This window comes from Microtus oregoni, unplaced genomic scaffold (assembly GCF_018167655.1).
Source record: "Microtus oregoni isolate MIOR12 unplaced genomic scaffold, Mior012 000048F_ref0000485, whole genome shotgun sequence".
Taxonomy (NCBI): Eukaryota; Metazoa; Chordata; class Mammalia; order Rodentia; family Cricetidae; genus Microtus; species Microtus oregoni.
The window spans coordinates 17,419,774-17,437,863 of NW_024543222.1; the positions used below are offsets into that span (position 1 = coordinate 17,419,774).

The following is an 18,090-nucleotide window of genomic DNA, read 5'->3' on the forward strand; positions in this document are numbered from 1 at the left end:
AGCTTCATTCCTCCCCCTAGAGGCTCCTGGAAGCACAGCCACTTTCTCTGAAAGGGGAATGGGTGAACAGTTTGAAGGTCCCCAGTTCCAAGGTCAACCCCTTGGCACACAGCAAGGAGACAAGTGGGTCCTTTTAGACCAGAAAGAAAAACCAGTCACTGAAAGTAGAAACCATGTCCCTCTTGGGCATGAGGGAATAGGAGAGGCTCACCCAACCATCTACCCAGCATGGTAGAGGCCCCTAGAACAAAGTGGCTAAAGTCTGGGCTACTGGAGTCCTTGCCCCGCCCTCATAAACTACGTGTTTTATCCCAGCACTCGGGAGGCATAAACAGGCGCATCTCTGAGTTCGAGGTTAGCCTGGTCTACAGAGTGAGTTCCAGGACACACAGAAACATTGTCTCAAAAAAGAAAGAAAGAAAGAAAGAAAGAAAGAAAGAAAGAAAGGGAAAAGAAGCTATGTGATCTTGAGCCAGTAATTTTACCTTGTTAAGTCTAAGTTCCTTAAGTCTGTAAAATAAGACTGCCCATCTCAGATGCTGAACTGAAACACTTAGCGTGGCCATCTCATTTCCTGACCAAATCTGCCACATTACCTCATTGACTGGTCGTCGGAGTAGAGGTGGATGTGAGAGCGACTGAAATTCTCAGAGTGTGGTACATACTTCAGCGAGTGCTGTTCATTCAAACTCAGGAAGAGTGGTTTCGCTTCTCAGTATCTCCACCTCCCCTGACTGAGGTTTGTGCTCCGTCCTGGGCTCCTGCCCACTTCCCCAGCCAGCACTGCAGAGGCTGCGGGACCCTGGTCCTCCCCCTGCCCTGTCCTGCCCATCCCATGGTTGACTGCTTAGACTAGAAGACTCCAGAGAAGTGGGGTCCGGGAGTGACCTTGACTGAGGACTTGCTGGCCAATGGAAGGGTACCAGTAGGGGCAAGGGCTGACCCAATACCATCTGCATTAGGATCATGACTCTGGGCAAACTGTTTACCAATGCAGTGAGGGGCCTATTTATAGCCTCAGCTGCTTCTCCAGCTTACCAGGAGGGGGGCAGGGTGACGCCCCAGAGCAAGGGTGCTAGCTGGGACAAGGAACAATTCTCTGCCTAGGCGGTACTGCACAGACCCCTGAACCGCTCATGGCAGGGGAGAGCTTCCCTTTCACGTCCTCCACACTACGAGCTCTCCGCCTACAGAGAGAGTGGCTGGAATGGGAGGACAAGAGGCGGGCTGCCGCTCGGCAGTGTCGAAGCCAGAGGTACCTCTCTAGTCCCCAGGCACGGCTCACGAGGCCACGCCGCTACTGTCGAGACGCAGCTGTCCACAATGCCCTGTTCTCTGGGGACCTACAGCAGGTTCAAATCCTGTTCCAAGACGAAGAGGCTGCCAACATGATTGTGGAGACAGTGAGCAACCAGCTGGCCTGGTCAGCAGAACAGGGTAAGGAGTACCACCCAGGAGGGCAGAAGAGGGGAGAAGTGTGGGGGTGGGGAAGGGAAGAGTCCAGACCCTTCTTCTCCTAAAAGACCCTAGAGTGGGCTGCTCATCATAACCACCCATGTTAGCTCCTTCCTCAACAGTTGAGGCCAAGTGAGGATTTGTTTGTGGTTATGAGACAGGGTTCTACTGTGTAGATCAGGCTAGCCTTAAACTCAGAGATCTACCCACCTCTGCCTCCTGAATGCTGGGGTTAAAGGCGTGTGTCACCACACCTAGCCTCCAAAAGTTATGTTCTGATATAACACATATACAGATTGTAAATGCTGGTTTTGGTTGACGGACATTGTGTGCAGTAGATTAATTGTATATGAATACTCATGTTTTTGATATATATATAGATAGGTCCATATTTCTCCTATGGTTTTCTCCTATAGAAGAGAATTTTTATGAAATCCATATGCAATTTTTTTTACACCTATTGAAGTTGTGGGGTAGGGAGAAGACCCAAGCACCTCCTGCTGAACCCGCTCACCAGTCCAGTTTTATTTTGGGGCGGTAGGACTGGGCCATAGTTTGAGTGATATTAATAAGCATCGTCTTTGCCGCTGTGCTCCAACCCAGAGCTTTTTAAATTTTGAGACAGAGTCTTGCTAAGTAACCTAGGCTGGTTTTCAACTCACTCCGTAGCCCAGGCAGATTTTGAACTAGTGATCCTTCTGCCTCAGCTTCGGAGTAACTGGGACCATGTGCTTGTCCCATCAGGTCCTGTTCAACTTGTTGTCATTTGTTTTGAAACAGGATCTCTCTGTATGGCCCAGGCTAGCCTGGAACTTAGGATCTTAATGTCTCATGCTCCTGGGTGATGAGCCTGCACTCATACACCACCGCGTTTGTTTGTTTGTTTGGTTGGTTTTTCAAGACAGGGTTTCTCTGTGTAGTCTTGACTATCCTGGAACTCCCTGTGTAGATCAGGTTGGCCTCTAACTCACAGAGATCCACCTGCCTCTGCCTCCTCCATGGCTGTGCACCACCACCACCACTCATCTTAAAAAAAAAATAATGTTGTTGTTGAGACTCAGCCTTTCTAACATACCAATGGCATCTTATTTTCCAGCTGTAAAAATTCTTCAGTGTTAGCTAGATAGTGCACTGGCCAGCACATCAAAGGCTCAAATCTTTAATTCCCCCACACTCATTAGAGCAGAGCACATAAGATCACCTGGATGGGAGGTGGTGGTGGCGCACACCTTTAATCCCAGCACTCAGGAGGCACAGGCAGGAGGATCTCTCTGAGCTCGATGCCAGCCTGGTCTACAGAGTGAGTTCCAGGACACCAGGACTACCAGTGGGACCCTGTCTCAAGTAACAACAAAACAAAAGATCACCTGGACCCGAATGTGGGAACATTCTGGTTGTGATGTCTGTCACCCCACCCCACCCACCCCCAGATCGCCAGAATGGCTTGCCTGATCTGGCTGGCTGGGGTGCTGTGCTCTTCCTCCTTTATCACTCCGTTATCCCTTCTGCTTTCTGTGCAGTCAGAGATCACTTAACCCAGTAGGGAACCGGCCCTTAGTCAAGGGCATACACGTAACTGCTCCCCTGCTAGGACCTCCAAATAAGCTCTCCAGATGATTGGCCTCACAGTGCTCTGGTGCCTGCTTCTCTCAGCGCCCATCCTGTATCACTACGCTCATTGTCCTTTATAACTTTTTTAAAATTATCTTATTTCATGTGTAAGAGCGTTTTGCTTGTGTGTGTGTGTCTATACACCATGTGCGTGTCTGGTGCCCATGGAGGACAGCAGAGGGCACTGGATTCCCCAAAACTGGGGTGACAGGGAGCCCATACTAGGGCTTCTCTGGGCACCCAACTCCAGTCTTCTGGAAGAGCATGAAGCATTATTAAGCCCTGAGCCATTTCTCCAGCCCCATTGCCCTCAGTCTTCAATGAACTCATAGCTGTCTCCTCCAAATCTTCTTTATCTGCCCAGGCAAACCCAGGTTTCACTCTCCTCTGATCCCTGCATTTGCAGCCTCCCTGCATTCTGAAGCCTATTCTGTATTTTCTTTTTTGGTTTGTTTGTTTGTTTGTTTCTGTCTATTTGGTTTTAGTTTTTTTGTTTTTTAAGACAGGGTTTCTCTGTATAACAGCCCCAGCTGTACTGGAACTCACTTGGTAGGCCAGGCTGGCCTCAAACTCGCAGAGATCTACCTGTCTCTGCCTCCTGCGTGCTGACATTAAAGGCATGCACCACCACTGCCCAGCCACCTTTTTTCTTTTTGATTTTTTCATTTTGACTGTTGATTGATTGATGATTGATTGGTTATTGTATTAAGCAATGGAAAGCAGTAGACTCGCCTGCTAGACTCATAGGCGAGTGAGACTCCCAGCAAGCCATACTCTGGTCCTCTATGCTACCTTGAGTAGGATGAGGACCTTTAGTGTGTAACAGATTTCCTGGGATGCATCCCAGCTTAGCAAGTTTGCCCAAGTTCACTGAATGCTTACCTGAGATACTTGTGAAAACCGACAAGAGATTGCTTCAACCTCAGCCTTTGGACTTGGGGTTTCCCAGTCCCATGGACGAGCTTATGAGCCCAGGACAGTCAGGCACTGCTGACTGCAAGACCTGCTCACCTACCGTGGTGGCACAATGCCTCTACCAAGCTGTTCTGGCTTTGTCCCCAGGAATACCCATCATCCCCCAAAATGGAACCCGGACTTAGTTTTATTCTTCAAAAACAAAAGCAAAGGGAGCTGGAGAGATGGCTCAGAGGTTAAGAGCACTGGCTGCTCTTCCAGAGGTCCTGAGTTCAATTCCCAGCAACCACATGGTGGCTCACAGCCATTTGTAATGAGATCCTACAGACATGCAGACAGAACACTGTATATATAGTGAAGAAATAAATCTTTAAAAATAAAAAAAAAGCAAAACTTGCTTCACCCAAGAATCAGAGAATCGGTGACCTTCCTTTCCTGCCATGCCCACGGTGTCCACTTCAACAGGACACACCTGTATCCTTTAAACAACTTCTTGACTATTCAGTTCAAAGCCAGCACCTGATCAACAGGCCCCTCTTTTCGTTCCACATTCCACTTGGAAACTTAGCTCCACACACACCTATGCATAGCTACCATCTCCAAACCCAAGACCAGATGGGAACAGAAAGCGCCACCGAACCCACTAGCCCCCCAAAGACCCAAAGCTTCCTTCCCATTCGGTTTGCCCCTTTGCCCTCTTCTGCCTTTGCAGTTTCGTAGAACTTTTCTAGGACCCATAGCATGTGATATTTTCTGCCCCATTTTCCAGCGCTGGGGAGTATAGTGTTTTGTTATAGACGGACAAAGGATCTTCCAGTGTGTATTCCCAATTCAAGACTTGAGCGAACCCCTAGCCGCAGGTCCAGCATGGTCAGTAAGCTAGACCCAGGGAAAGCCAGCATCCACTGCCAGCCATAGACGGCTTCTCTGTCGTGCTCTCCCATACAAAGTCCTACAGTACTGCCTGTTCTCCTTAGGATTCTGGGTGCTGACTCCAAAGACCAAGCACACAGCACCTCTTACCATCGCTGTGGCCAGAGGCTACATAGACTGCGCCCGGCACCTTATCCTGCAGGGGGCTGACCTCGATGCCCGGATTGGAGGTCGTGCTGCTTTGCACGAGGCCTGTGCCCAAACCCAACCCGACTGTGTTCGGCTGCTGCTCACATTTGGTGCCAAGGCTAATGTGCTGTCTGAGGAGGGTATGACCCCCTTGCACCTGTGCACGGCTCCTGAGTCTTTGCAGTAGGTGCCTATGGCCTGGGCTGGTTTTGCGGGGGTGTGTATGTGTGTCTGTGTCCAGCTCACCCGCCTAGAAATAAGGGTGACTTGACTAAGCTTTGTTGTTTGTAAAGCGCCTCATGCATTCATGTTTTCACACAGAGGTAGAGGCCTCATTATTTCTTTTTTTAAAAGATTTATGTATGGGTGTATATATGTATGTATTTAATGTGAACTAGTGTTTTGCCTGTATATACTCTGCGTGAGGGTGTCAGATACTCTAGAACTGGAGTTACACACAGTTGTGAGCTGCCATGTGGGTGCTGGGAATTGACCAAGGTCCTCTGGAAGAGTAGTCAGTGCTCTTAACCACTGAGCCACCTCTCCAGCCCTCATTGTTTCATTTATGTGTATATGTGTGTGTGCACGTGTGTGCAGGTGCCTCCAGAGGCCAGAGTAGGGTATCGGGTCTCCTGGAGTTGGAGTTACACCATGGTGTCTGGCTTTCCTTCTACTTTGAAACAGAACCTGTTTCTGAGGCTGGCCTCACACTCAGGATCTGCCTACTCCCTGCTCTGCCTCCTGAGTATTGGTGGTACAGCTGCACACCACTATGCCCAGCTCTCTGCTCCCACTTACTTTTTAAGATTGATTTTGTATTTGGTTTCTCTATATATCTGGCTGACCTGAAATTTGCTGTTTATGCCAGCCTGACCTCGAAGTTTTGGTGATCCTCCTGCCTCTGCCTTCTCAGTGCTCAGGTTACAGCTGTGTGCCACCACACCTGGTTCCACACTTATTTTTATTTGGTTTTGTTTTGGACAGAATCTCATGTAGCTTGGAGGAGAATAACCTTAAACTCATGACCCTCCTACCACTACCTCCTAAGTGCTGGGAGTGTAGACATGCACCACCATGCTCAGAAATCAAAACCAGGGCTTTGTACATGCTGGGCAAGCACTCCCTTAATTGAGTAATATCCTTAACTTTTTGTTTGTTTGTTTGTTTGTTTGTTGAGAGAGGGTCTCTCTGTAGCTTTGGAGCCTGTCCTGTCACTTGCTCTGTAGATCAGAGCTGGCCTCGAACTCACAGAGATCTGCCTGCCTCTGCCTCCCAAGTGCTGGGATTAAAGGCATGTGCCTCCACTGTCCGGCTTTTCCTTAACCCTTTTTTTTATTGTTGTTTGCTTATTGGCGGTAGGGTTTCACTGTGTAGCCCAGGCTAGCCCAAACTCTTTTTTTTTTCTTTTTTGTTTTTTTGAGACAGGGTTTCTCTGTGTAGCTTTGGGGCCTGTCCTGGCACTAACTCTGTAGACCAGGCTGGTCTCAAACACAGAGATCCGCCTGACTCTGCCTCCTGAGTGCTGGGATTACAAGCATGAGCCGCCATAGGCACAGGCAGTGAGTGCCCTTTTACTTTTCTTGGGTCAGCCGTCTGGGAGTCCCTGCACGGTGGCACTCACTCTTTTACAGATCAGTTCAACAAACTCAGCTGGCAGGTAAGGACTCAAGACACTGACAGCCAGAGACCTGTCCCCACCAGCTGTAGATCAGAGATATACCTCAAAGGAATCTAAATTTGCCAGCCCTATTCCGGAGGCTGAGGCAGGAGGATTGCTAGTACCTGGCCAGCCTGGGCCAGTGGGACCCTGTCTTCAGTAAACAACATTACCAGCCCTTTCCCTGGTTCTTAGGACACAACTGAACGCCTTGGTAGCTGCGTGCAAGTGTCTTTCCACTGTGTTTGTCCTTTTGCATATAACGAGAAGGGTCATTTCCCGGAGCCCTGCAGAGTGAGCTTTTTAAAGTGCTTCTTACATTCGATACTAGAAGTCAAAATATGGCAACAATTAGAATTTACTGCAGAATTAAACTCAGCAGTTTGTCAAAGGCGGTGTTTACTCAGGTCTTGGCCATGGAGCCCTTATATCCATGATCTGTGCAGAATCCGGGGGAAGGATCTCCAATTATGGTTTCATTAACGTGATCGGCCCGTGCTGTTCCAGCAGCTGCTATTGTCCCTTCCCAGCATACATTACACTGGCTGGGCTGAGATGGCTCTGCTGTTTAAAGACTAGGCTCACAACCAAAACCAAATCACCATTGGTTTCGTTTCATTGGCAATTTAGTTGGGCTCATGTTCCGTCTCCGCGGTAGGTAACAGCACATTTGCTTATAATGGTGTGCTGGCCTGTAATTTTTCCAGGAATTCAAAAACTGGGAAGAGGTTCCCTCTAAAATGTTTTGCTTGTTTTCTCTAAGGGAAAGCAGAGTAGGGAGGTCCCTGGATGCTTTTCTGGACCCAGCGAACGCAGCCTGTTTGGGAAGAGTAGTGTAGTCTATTTCTGCACGCACACACTTTAATATTCTGCGTGGCATAGTGCACACAGGAGTGGGTTTCCCAAATCTTGTCCTATCAGAATGTTGGGAGATCAGGAGCCTGGGTTGTGGCTCAGCTGGGAGGGTGCCACAGAAACTGAGCGTGGTGGTACAGGCCTATAATCCCAGCAAGTGGGAAGAGGAGGCCGAAGGATCGGGAGGTCAAGATCGTTCTCTACTGCGCAGTGAGTCTGACGTTGTCAGAAGCAGGGCACTGCTCAGCGATAGCTTGCTTAGTTTGCCTGGGTTTCACGCCTTGCACAAAATAAGTGCGTCAGTTCAATTCAGGATGGACTCTCCATTAATGCTGTGTGTGTGTTCTTGGCTGCTGCACTAGACTGTTTGGGGCTTAACTTTTTCATATGAAAATTGAACGTGCTTCTGGCGGCTTCTACTGGCCCCATAACCCCGGTGTTTGTAATGGAGCTTCTGTGATGGAGACACCAGGGCAGGCCTCCAGGTAGAGGTGTGGGAAGGAAATACGTGGTGATAGCGGGCCTTAGGGTCCTCAGGATTTGCCCGGGCCTTGTACCCTCTTCTTAGGTGTGCCAAGTTGCTGCTAGAGGCTGGAGCATCTGTGAATGAGGCATCACGAGAGAGCGAAGTCACGCCCCTGCATGTGGCTGCAGCTCGCGGCCTGGAGCAACACGTGGCTCTCTACCTGGAGAATGGCGCAGACGTGAGCCTGCGCACCAGTCAGGGCGAGACTGCACTGAATGCAGCCTGTGCTGGCGCAGAGGGGCCAGGTAGCTGCCGAAAGCACGAGGCAGCAGTGCGACGTCTCTTGGAAGCCGGGGCTGATCCCAGGGCTGCCGGTCGCAAGCGCCACACACCACTGCACAACGCCTGTGCTAATGGCTGCGGAGGCCTGGCCGAGCTGCTGCTGCGCCACGGAGCCAGAGTTGGCGTCACCAATGGGGCTGGCCACACACCCATGGACTGCGCGCTGCAGGCGGTACAGGATGCCCCCAACTGGGAGCCCGAGGTCCTCTTTGCAGCACTGCTGGACTATGGGGCCCCGCCCGTTCACCCTGAGGTGCGCTGGGAGGGCCTGAGAAAGGAGGTGCTAACTAGAGGGGGAGCCTGGGACAGAACTTCCCCTACTAAAAGGGCCTCCCTCGGTGACTGGAGGTCCGCCCTCATCTGGGCAGAGGGGATTGGCTAGCCAAAGGAAGAGTCAAGGTTACTGGGGCCAGAAGCTTAGGGCGTGTGTGGATGGGGCAGACTGAGGCATGAGGGTGTGTGTGTGGCCAGCTTTGGGCTTGCCTTAGTCGGGGCAACATGGAACTCCTAGGCCCCTGTTTTAATTCCCAGATGCTGAAACTCTGTGCCAACTTTCCTCGGGCCCTGGAAGTCCTCCTTAATGCTTATCCATGTGTTCCGTCCTGCGACAGCTGGGTGGACGCAGTGCTCCCGGAACTGTGGCAGGTATGTCTACTCCAAGGGCGAAGCTTTTCCCTAGTGGGCTAGAGAGGCCAGAGGCCTCTCCTTTCAAGCTTCAAGACCAGGTTCAGAGAGGGAAGGTAGGCCATGAAACCCCGGGTTCCAGGCTTCTGTCCACAGCAGCCCACGCAGATCTTTGATCTTCCACACTGCCCAGCCTCTTGCTGACAACCATCTACTTAGCAGTCAGCTCTGACTTGGTGGGAATTCTACCAGCACGTCTCGGGTGGCAGTGGCTACGGACATGACTGAAATCCAGTCCCCAATACCATGGCATTGGGTTATCAAAGTCAGGGGTATTGGATCATCCGATCCTTCCTTCTTCTGGCTTAGGAACACGAAGCCTTCTACAGATCAGCCCTAAGCATGGAAAACCAGCCAAGACGGCTGCAGCACCTGGCCCGCCTGGCTGTTCGTGCTCAGTTGGGTAGCAACTGTCGGCAGGCAGCCACCCAACTCCCATTGCCCCCACTACTCAGAGACTACCTGCTGCTGTGTGTGGAGGGACAAATCCGGTGAGCTCTGAGTGGGCCACTTCTACTTCCATCCGATCCTACGACCGACGCTGAAAAACCACCTGCCCCTTCCTTTGCACTTTGCCTGCCTCCAGGACCAGTTTGTCCCTCCACTGACACTTTAAGCCACCTGCTGATCTCAGCCTGCCCCCAACCCTCCACTCCCGTGCTTACGTAGGTAGATGGCCTCTTTATCTCCCCAAGCTACAAATGATCCACGGTGCAGCTCTCCCCTTGTCACCCATATGTCTACTCAGCCCTTCATAGTGACAGGCACTTCGTTGCACTTGATAGCCTGTACCTCTAATCCCAGTACTGGAGGCTGAGGCAGTAGAACTATGAGGTCAACACTAGCAAGATCTTTGTGGGGAGGGTGTATCCTGCTTTTTTGCCTTCTTTCCAGTACGACTCTGGATAGAACTAAAAGAAAGGGCTGCTGTGATTGTTGTTCCTCCAGCATGAGGCATGGAACCCGGGGCTGGGGGCATGCTAAGCAAGTGTCCCACCACAGAGTCCACCTCTGTCTCTTGATGAAACCCATGTCTTGAATGGATGCTAGAATACTCTTTTTTTTTTTTTTTTGGTTGGTTTGTTTTTTGTTTTTTGAGACAGGGTTTCTCTGTATAATAGCCCTAGCTGTCCTGGAACTTGCTTTGTAGACCAGGCTGGCCTCGAACTCACAGAGATCTGCCTGCTTTTTGTCTCCTGAGTGCTGGAATTAAAGGCGTGTGCCGCCGCCACCTGGCCACCGGAGACATTTCTGATGTGTTCTCCCTTACTCCCCAGGTGTTGCATGGCATCTTAATTGGCAGCCCGTGTAGAATGGCTTCTGGGGCCCAGAAAGGTGGAAAGCCATTCTCTCTTCTTTCTTCTGGTCCTAGAGACAGAAAGGTGTGACCACTCACCTTTAGGAGGAGGCTTTTCAAGGCAAACCAGTTTTCTTTGTTTGTTTGTTTGAGACAGGGTTTCTATAGTCCTGACTGTCCTGGAACTCACTTTGTAGACCAGGCTGGCCTCAAACTCACAGAGATCCACCTGCCTCTGCCTCCCAAGTGCTGGGGTTAAAGGTGTGCACTACCACCTGGCTGGCAAACCAGTTTTATGAATGCAAATAAATAATTTGTGCACAGAACCCACGTGTGGATATTATGAGGCTTGAATGTGATGCAAGTTTCTGACAGGCCACCTTTATTCTCTTTGTGGGCTTCCGGGGCTTCCACGTTTTCTGCCTTGAACAGGTGTTTCTGGTGACAAAAAAGGTGATAGACACCCCCACCCACCCCTGGGAGCCTTGTGGTAGCTATCCCAAGAGAGAATAAAGGGGTTTAATTGACCTATTTGCTGAGGATTCAGGGTTCTCAGTCACCAGCTGACATCACCCAGCAGACAGCAGAGCCGCATCAGGAGCCTGGGCCTGCTTCCTGGGCCTCAGTCCACTTCCCTCCTCCAGGGAGTTCTGTGTGTTCACATTCACAATACAGCTTCTGCCCTGGTTCAGCTGAATAGGAACCACCTGTTTCTAGATGGAGGTTTTGCTTTAATTCCACAAAGCCAAAGGTCTAAGACAGTGGTTCTCAACCTGTGGGTAGAGACCCCTTTAGGGGTCAAATGACTCTTTCACAGGGGTCACCTAAGACCATTGAAAAACAGATATTTACATAATGATTTATAACAGTAGCAAAATTACAGTTATAAAGGAGTAAAGAAAATAATTTGGGGGGGGGGGCTGGAGAGATAGCTCAGAGGTTAAGAGCATTGCCTGCTCTTCCAAAGGTCCTGAGTTCAATTCCCAGCAACCACATGGTGGCTCACAACCATCTTTTAAAATTATTTATTTATTATGTATACAATATTCCTGCATGTATGCCTGAAGGCCAGAAGAGGGCACCAGACCTCATTACAGATGGTTGTGAGCCACCATGTGGTTGCTGGGAATTGAACTCAGGACCTTTGGAAGAACAGGCAATGCTCTTAACCGCTGAGCCATCTCTCCAGCCCCTTACAACCATCTTTAATGGGGTCTGGTGCCCTCTTCTAACCTGCAGGCATACACACAGACAGAATATTGTATACATAATAAATAAATATTAAAAAAAAGAAAATAATTTGGGGAGATGGGGTTTGAGACAGGGTCTCCCTACATAGTTCTGGCTGTCCTGGAATTCCTTTTTTGTAGACAAGGTTGGCCTTGGACTCATAGAGATCTGCCTGTCTCTGCCTCCTGAGTGCTGGGATTAAACTACATCTGGCTTTAACAAAAATAATTTTATGGTCGGGATCACCACAACATTGAAACTGTATTAAAGGGTTGCAGCATTGGGAAGGTTGAGAACCACTGCTTCTAAGAGAAGGAAAGGAAGGCTTCCCAGTCCTTGGCCTGAGCTGGAATCCTGCTCCAGGGAATGATGCTGAGTTTTTGCCCCATTACAGCAGCTAAGCCCCAGCCAGTTCAGTCTCTTCTATCATGCCTTAAATCACACAACGTCTCTTTATTGCTTTTGTTTTTTTTTTAAAGAAAAGATATATTGGAGTATATGAATTTTTTTTATTATGTGTACAGTATTCTCAGTATTTTGTCTGCATGTATGCCTGCAGGCCAGAAGAGGGCACCAGATCTCATTACAGATGGTTGTGAGCCACCATGTGGTTGCTGGGAATTGAACTCAGGACCTTTGGAAGAACAGGCAGTGCTCTTAACCACTGAGCCATCTCTCCAGCCCCCAATATATTAGACTATATGTATTAATTTTGTGATAGGCAAAGATTTTCCATTCACCTAGAGCATGAAATATTAAAAGGGCAGTGTTTAGGGGTGGTTTTAACTTTGTTTTACATCGTGTGTGTGTGTGTGTGTGTGTGCGCGCGCGCGCATGTGTGTGTATCAGAAGACAACTTGCAGGGGCTGGAGAGATGGCTCAGAGGTTAAGAGCATTGCCTGCTCTTCCAGAGGTCCTGAGTTCAATTCCCAGCAACCACATGGTGGCTCACAACCATCTGTAATGAGGTCTGGTGCCCTCTTCATGTCCAGCAGGCATACAAACAGACAGAACACTGTATACATAATAAATAAATTAAAAAAAAAAAAGAAGACAACTTGCAAGAACTGGTTTTCTCTACCCAGCATATGGGTCCAGGGGATTGAACTCATGTCAGAAGACTTGGCAGCAGGAGCCTTGCTGAGTCATTTTGTTGATCCTAGGTTTGTTTGAAATTCGTGTGTGTGTGTGCCACAAGTTGGGAGATACCTGCAGTAACGAGAAAATGGCATAGGATCCTCTGAAGCCAGTTACAGGTGGTCGTCAGAACCAAACTCAGGTCCTTTAGAAAAGCAGCAACCACTGAGCCATCCTCCCAAACCCCAGATTTGTTTTATAAATACTACAACATAGTAAAAGGAAAAATAATAGAAAGTTATTTGTAGTCATCCTAAGGGCTGGGGAGATGGTTCACTTGGTAACAGGAAAAAAAAAGGAAAAGCTAATCGAGGATGACAGACTTGAAGGGGTGGTTCAATGGTCATGAGCACTTGCTTATTCTTTCCGCATCTGAGTTTTCTTACCAGTACCCAAGACTGGCGGTTTATAGCCTCCCGCAACCCTAGTTCCGGGGATCCAGTGCCCTCTTCTGGCCTCTGCAGGCAACCACACACATATGGCATACACAGACAAGCACATAAATAAATAAATAAATAAATAAATAAATAAATCACAAACAAATCATTTTTAAGAGGGCAGTATATCTGTTTTTCTGAAATGCCTTCCCGCTTTATTTCTCAAAGCGAATCTTTCAGTACTTAAGACTCTAACTTGTCTTCTTGCCTGTCTCCTCGAGTAACAACTTTCTTAGAAGTCAGAAATACTAGACCCTGCGGATCCCAACATTGGAGCCCGGTGCTCACTGGCGGAGCAGTAATGAATCCCATTAGTTCCGGAGCTCGAGAGCGAAGCCGGAAGGAGGGAAAGAGGGAAGCCTAGCGTGGGTCCACCAGCAGAGCCTGCCAGTGCAATCGCCCAGGCTGAAACCACGCCCCTTCCACAAGCACCTTCCCGATTCGCTCCTCCTCTTCTGGCCCCGCCTCTGACCTCTGGACGGCCTATGACCACGCCCACTGGGCGTGGCCTCACTGCCCGAAGGCCGAAATCCCGCCAACAATGACTCCGCCCCTCCCGCCGCTGTGCAACCTGGCCCTTTTAGTTGAAGATTCTGTTTACGTCAGTCCGCCTTACGTAGCTTTGCGTCATCAGTACAAGGCGGGGAGGCGGGAGTTCCGGTACCGGTGTTAACAGCTTCCGAGAAAAGCCGGAAGAGATCGGACCCTGAAGAGAATACTGAGTTGCCAGCCCCTCCCCCGACCCCTACGGAAAGACGGGTGCAGAGACTGCCCTGCGAAGTCAAAACATTTATCCTGGCTTTGTCAGGTGAGCCGCTCCTTCCCCATCCAGGAACAGGACCGAGACAAACCCCCTTGAATTTCCCATGACTCTCCGCGTCCGCAGGCCCCGCCCCTAGGTCCTCCGCCCCGCCCCGAAGTTTGAGGGGTGTGGATGGTTTGTGACCCCCCTCACCTGACCCTAACCATCACCGGACAGGAGAGCTGGGCTTGGGCACTGCCACCGTGACCCGGAAGCCTTCAGTCCGGGGTGGGGGGACTCGTGGACTCTGCTGCCACGGGGACAGAGCCTTCGCCTTAGGAAAAGCTGGGTCGGGGGCGTCCACAGGCGGAGGGGACAGCTGAGGCCTTGGAGCAGGCGGACGCGGGGTCTTGCCTGGCCCCTGCCCACGGCACTTTGTGTCCTCGGTTTCCGTCCGCCTTTGCCACAGTTTCCTTTTGTGTAAATCACGGTTCCTGACATTAACCTTATCTTCAGGGGTCAGTCGTGGGAGTGAGACATATTTGCTATCATTTGTTGATCGAACACTCTTAAATTGTTTTGCTTCGATGCTTTCACGTCATCTTCAAAACAACCTAATGAGGTAGGTACCTTTTTCAACCCCGCTTTAGTGCTGGCAGAGCTGAGGCGTCGGGAGTTGTTGGCAGCTCCATAGCTAGGAGAGGGACTAGACCGCGAACTTTGTTTCCCTGACTCCAGAGCCAGTCTCTCGCTACGGCTGTGGAAACTCTTCGAATGTCGGTCTATTCACAGATATTTTGGGGGCGGCTACTGTGGTGTGCCACTGAGAGCTTTGTACAGAGGATTCTTCCAGAAATCAATAAAGAGATGGACAGGTTCTAAGTGTAACGACGTTTATGTTTGCTGTGAGAATAGTCTGATAATGATGATCACCAGATGGACTTGCCCAGGGACAGCTGTGAAGGAGAGTCTCCAAGGAATACGCAGAGATCCTCCATGCTTTTCTAAGAAACGGCAGAGGGAGAACCTTCACAGCACAAGACAGGATGAAATAAGGACTGAGAAATCTTTCCAAATAATTATTACTCAGGCAATTTTTTAAAAAAAGCTTCTTCTTGTAGTCTAGGGCAGACCTTGAATTTGCAACGTAGTGGAAGCTTGTCTTGAACCCTTAATCCCACTGCTTTCATTTCCCAAGTTCTGGATAACTGGAGTGGTGTATGCTGGGGCAGTGGTTTTATAGTTGTGAGCCAAGCCCATGGTGACCCAAGAAGGCAGTGTTTCTGGTGTCTGTCCCATGCAGCTCCCCAGAACTTGCCAGAACAATTCTGTAGGAGACGAACATGTCTGCCGATAGTCTCAATACATTTATCCACTTGAAGTTGTCTGATTCTGTCCTTGATAGAGCAAAATGTATTTATCTTGGCTCTTGACAGCTGTGCACGCATGGGTCTGTGGCCATGAGTGAGATGTGATCAGATGAGTCTGACGGGGCTGCTGCACAGTGCCTGGGAAGGAGTCTTCACGTTCTTTGAAGCTCTGGCTGAGGCTGCTTAGGAGGCCATGTGTGCTTGACCATGTGTTAGGAATCTTAGAGAAACTCCGGACTTAAAGAATCATATGGAGCCAGGTGTGGTGGCGGTGGCGCAGGCCTTTAATCCCAGCATTCCGGAGGCAGGGGCAGGCGGAGCTCGTGAGTTTGAAGTTAGCCTGGTCTATAGAGTGGTATTTCCAGGACAGAGCTACCCAGACTTGAAGATAAGGGAAGAAGCAATGTTCTTTCTCCATTCTCCTCCAAATATCAAAAAAATAAATAAAAAATTTAAAATAAAAAAAAAAAGCAACCAGCAGCTGGTGACAAGCTTATGAGGCTCTTCTTGTGACCCGTGCTTTTTATGGGATCAGAATCTGAAAGCTAGGGCTGGAGAGATGGCTCAGAGGTTAGGAGCACTGCCTGTTCTTCTGAAGGTCCTGAGTTCAATTCCCAGCAACCACATGGTGGCTCACAACCATCTGTAATGAGATCTGGTACAGAATACAGTATATATAATAAATAAATTTAAAAAATAAATAAATAAAAGAATCTGAAAGCTAGAGTTTCACAATAGAGGCCAAGGGTAAATCCTCAGCTTGAGAATGAGGGTCTACTACAGTTAGGGAGGTTGGCTGCCTCTCCTATAAAACACTACAAACTCCCATCTCCCCCCGCCCCCAGCCTGACTCAGAACCTAAACAAACTAGATTATCACCTGGTTAACAAGCTGGTTATCACCCCTCATCCCTGCTGATGCTATCCTCCTTTGTTCCTGCAGTGTGGACCCGGGCAGCAGCCAGGCCATGGAGCTCTCTGATGTCACCCTCATTGAGGGTGTGGGTAATGAGGTGATGGTGGTGGCAGGTGTAGTGGTGCTGATTCTAGCCTTGGTCCTAGCCTGGCTCTCTACCTACGTAGCAGACAGCAGTAACAACCAATTGCTGGGCACCATTGTGTCGGCGGGCGACACATCTGTTCTCCACCTGGGGCATGTGGACCAGCTGGTAAGCCAAGGCACTCCAGAACCAACTGAAATCCCCCATCCGTCAGAGGGGAATGAAGAGAAGGCTGAAGAGACCAGTGACACTGGGGGAGACTCCACTGGGGAACCTGGAGCTAGGGCAGATATGGAGCCCAGCCTTGAGCATCTCTTGGATATCCAAGGCCTACCCAAAAGACAAGCAGGCCTGGAGAGCAGCCATCCAGAAGCTCCACTGGGATTAGATGATCGCACCTGCCTCTCTCCCAGCCCCAGCCTCATCAATGTTCGGCTCAAGTTCCTCAATGACACCGAGAAGCTGGCTGTGGCCAGGCCAGAGGACACTGTGGGTACCCTAAAGAGGTGAGTAGGCTGGAAAGAGCAGTTACTCATGACTTGTGCCTCGGGCACTGGTTTCCCTGAAAGAGGTGGTACAGATTCGATATCACTAGAGGAGTTTTAATGGCTAGCCTCTGCTAAGGGGAACTTCCCATAGACGGCCCATTAGTTTCTTCCATGCCTTGCTTTGTGGGTCCAGGCCTATATATTCTCGTTCCTTACCCAGTCTTTCCTTTCATCCTTGTAGCAAATACTTCCCTGGACAAGAGAGTCAGATGAAGCTGATATACCAGGGTCGGCTGCTGCAGGACCCAGCACGCACGCTGAGTTCCCTGAACATTACCGACAACTGTGTGATTCACTGCCACCGCTCACCCCCAGGGGCAACTGTTTCTGGCCCCTCAGGCTCCTTGACCCCCTCAGCCACTGAGTCATCCAGCCTTGGTGTCAATGTGGGCAGCCTCATGGTGCCTGTGTTTGTGGTGCTCTTGGGTGTGGTCTGGTACTTCCGTATCAATTACCGCCAGTTCTTCACAGCACCTGCCACTGTTTCCTTGGTGGGAGTCACGGTCTTCTTCAGTTTCCTGGTATTTGGGATGTATGGACGATAAGGACACCAGGAGATAATGAAAGGCATGGTCTTTCTCCTTCATGGCCTCCCCCTTTCCTGGCCAGAGCTGGGCCCAAAGGACCTGGGAGGGAGGAAGGGATGGAAGGAATATGGTGGGTACCCTGTCCATAGGACTCAAGAAACAGGTGTGTGGCCTCCCTCATTGTCCACAGGGTACAGATCTCTCTGCAAGCACAACTCAGGTAGAAACAAGGATATCATCTTCCCTATTGGAATCCCAAAGTTCAAAGCTCATTGAGAAGCTTGGGCTCTGGGTCTTTCTTCCTGGCTGTGACCCTAACCCTTTTCATTTTTTGCATGTCTGCTCCCTAGCCCCCAGGGTTCCTGCCAGGGCAGCTCAGCAAGGCCTTAGCATTCCTCTGCAGGGAGCTCGAAGTACTGCTTCCTTGCCTTAGATGAGTGCATATCTTTCGAAACTAAATTCACAGGCAGGGATGAGAAGTCTCTACTAACTTTCCCTACATGCATCCAGCTGCCACCACCTCCTCCCTGTACCCCTTGGAGTAGGAATAGGATATTTTGCTTTCTTTTAAAGCACTTTGCTTGCCCTTTTTCTCCCTCCCCCCACATAGCCGGCATAGAGCTCAGTTAGGAAAGGGGTTGGGGCAGAAGCCCAAGCTCCCCCACCATGGAGGGGCCAGGCCACAGCTGCTAGCCTAGGCCTAAAGCTGCAAGAGAATACTGGCTGTAATCCAGTGTCCTTCCCAGCTCCAATGA

At 49.9% G+C, this 18,090-nt stretch overlaps 2 protein-coding genes across 4 annotated transcripts; both read left to right on the top strand.

The window, feature by feature from the left end:
• Positions 1-1,098: 1,098 nt before the first annotated feature.
• Positions 1,099-10,664, top strand: Asb16 (ankyrin repeat and SOCS box containing 16). 2 transcript variants are annotated; one of them, XM_041636017.1, is made up of 5 exons: positions 1,099-1,437; positions 4,959-5,226; positions 8,124-8,616; positions 8,895-9,008; positions 9,357-10,664. In XM_041636017.1, exons 1-5 carry the CDS (start codon positions 1,137-1,139, stop codon positions 9,540-9,542), a joined length of 1,362 nt encoding a protein of 453 aa, XP_041491951.1. In that variant the 5' UTR covers positions 1,099-1,136; the 3' UTR covers positions 9,543-10,664. The 2 variants fall into 2 exon arrangements, with proteins under 2 accessions (XP_041491951.1, XP_041491952.1); XM_041636018.1 differs by having other exon boundaries at positions 10,325-10,664.
• Positions 10,665-13,806: 3,142 nt separating this feature from the next.
• Positions 13,807-17,573, top strand: Tmub2 (transmembrane and ubiquitin like domain containing 2). Of its 2 annotated transcripts, XM_041635677.1 has the most exons (4): positions 13,825-13,956; positions 14,407-14,512; positions 16,203-16,766; positions 16,990-17,573. In XM_041635677.1, the coding sequence occupies exons 2-4, from the start codon at positions 14,478-14,480 to the stop codon at positions 17,351-17,353; spliced, it is 963 nt and encodes a 320-aa protein (XP_041491611.1). In that variant the 5' UTR covers positions 13,825-13,956; positions 14,407-14,477; the 3' UTR covers positions 17,354-17,573. The 2 variants fall into 2 exon arrangements, with proteins under 2 accessions (XP_041491612.1, XP_041491611.1); XM_041635678.1 differs by lacking the exon at positions 14,407-14,512 and having other exon boundaries at positions 13,807-13,956.
• Positions 17,574-18,090: the final 517 nt, after the last annotated feature.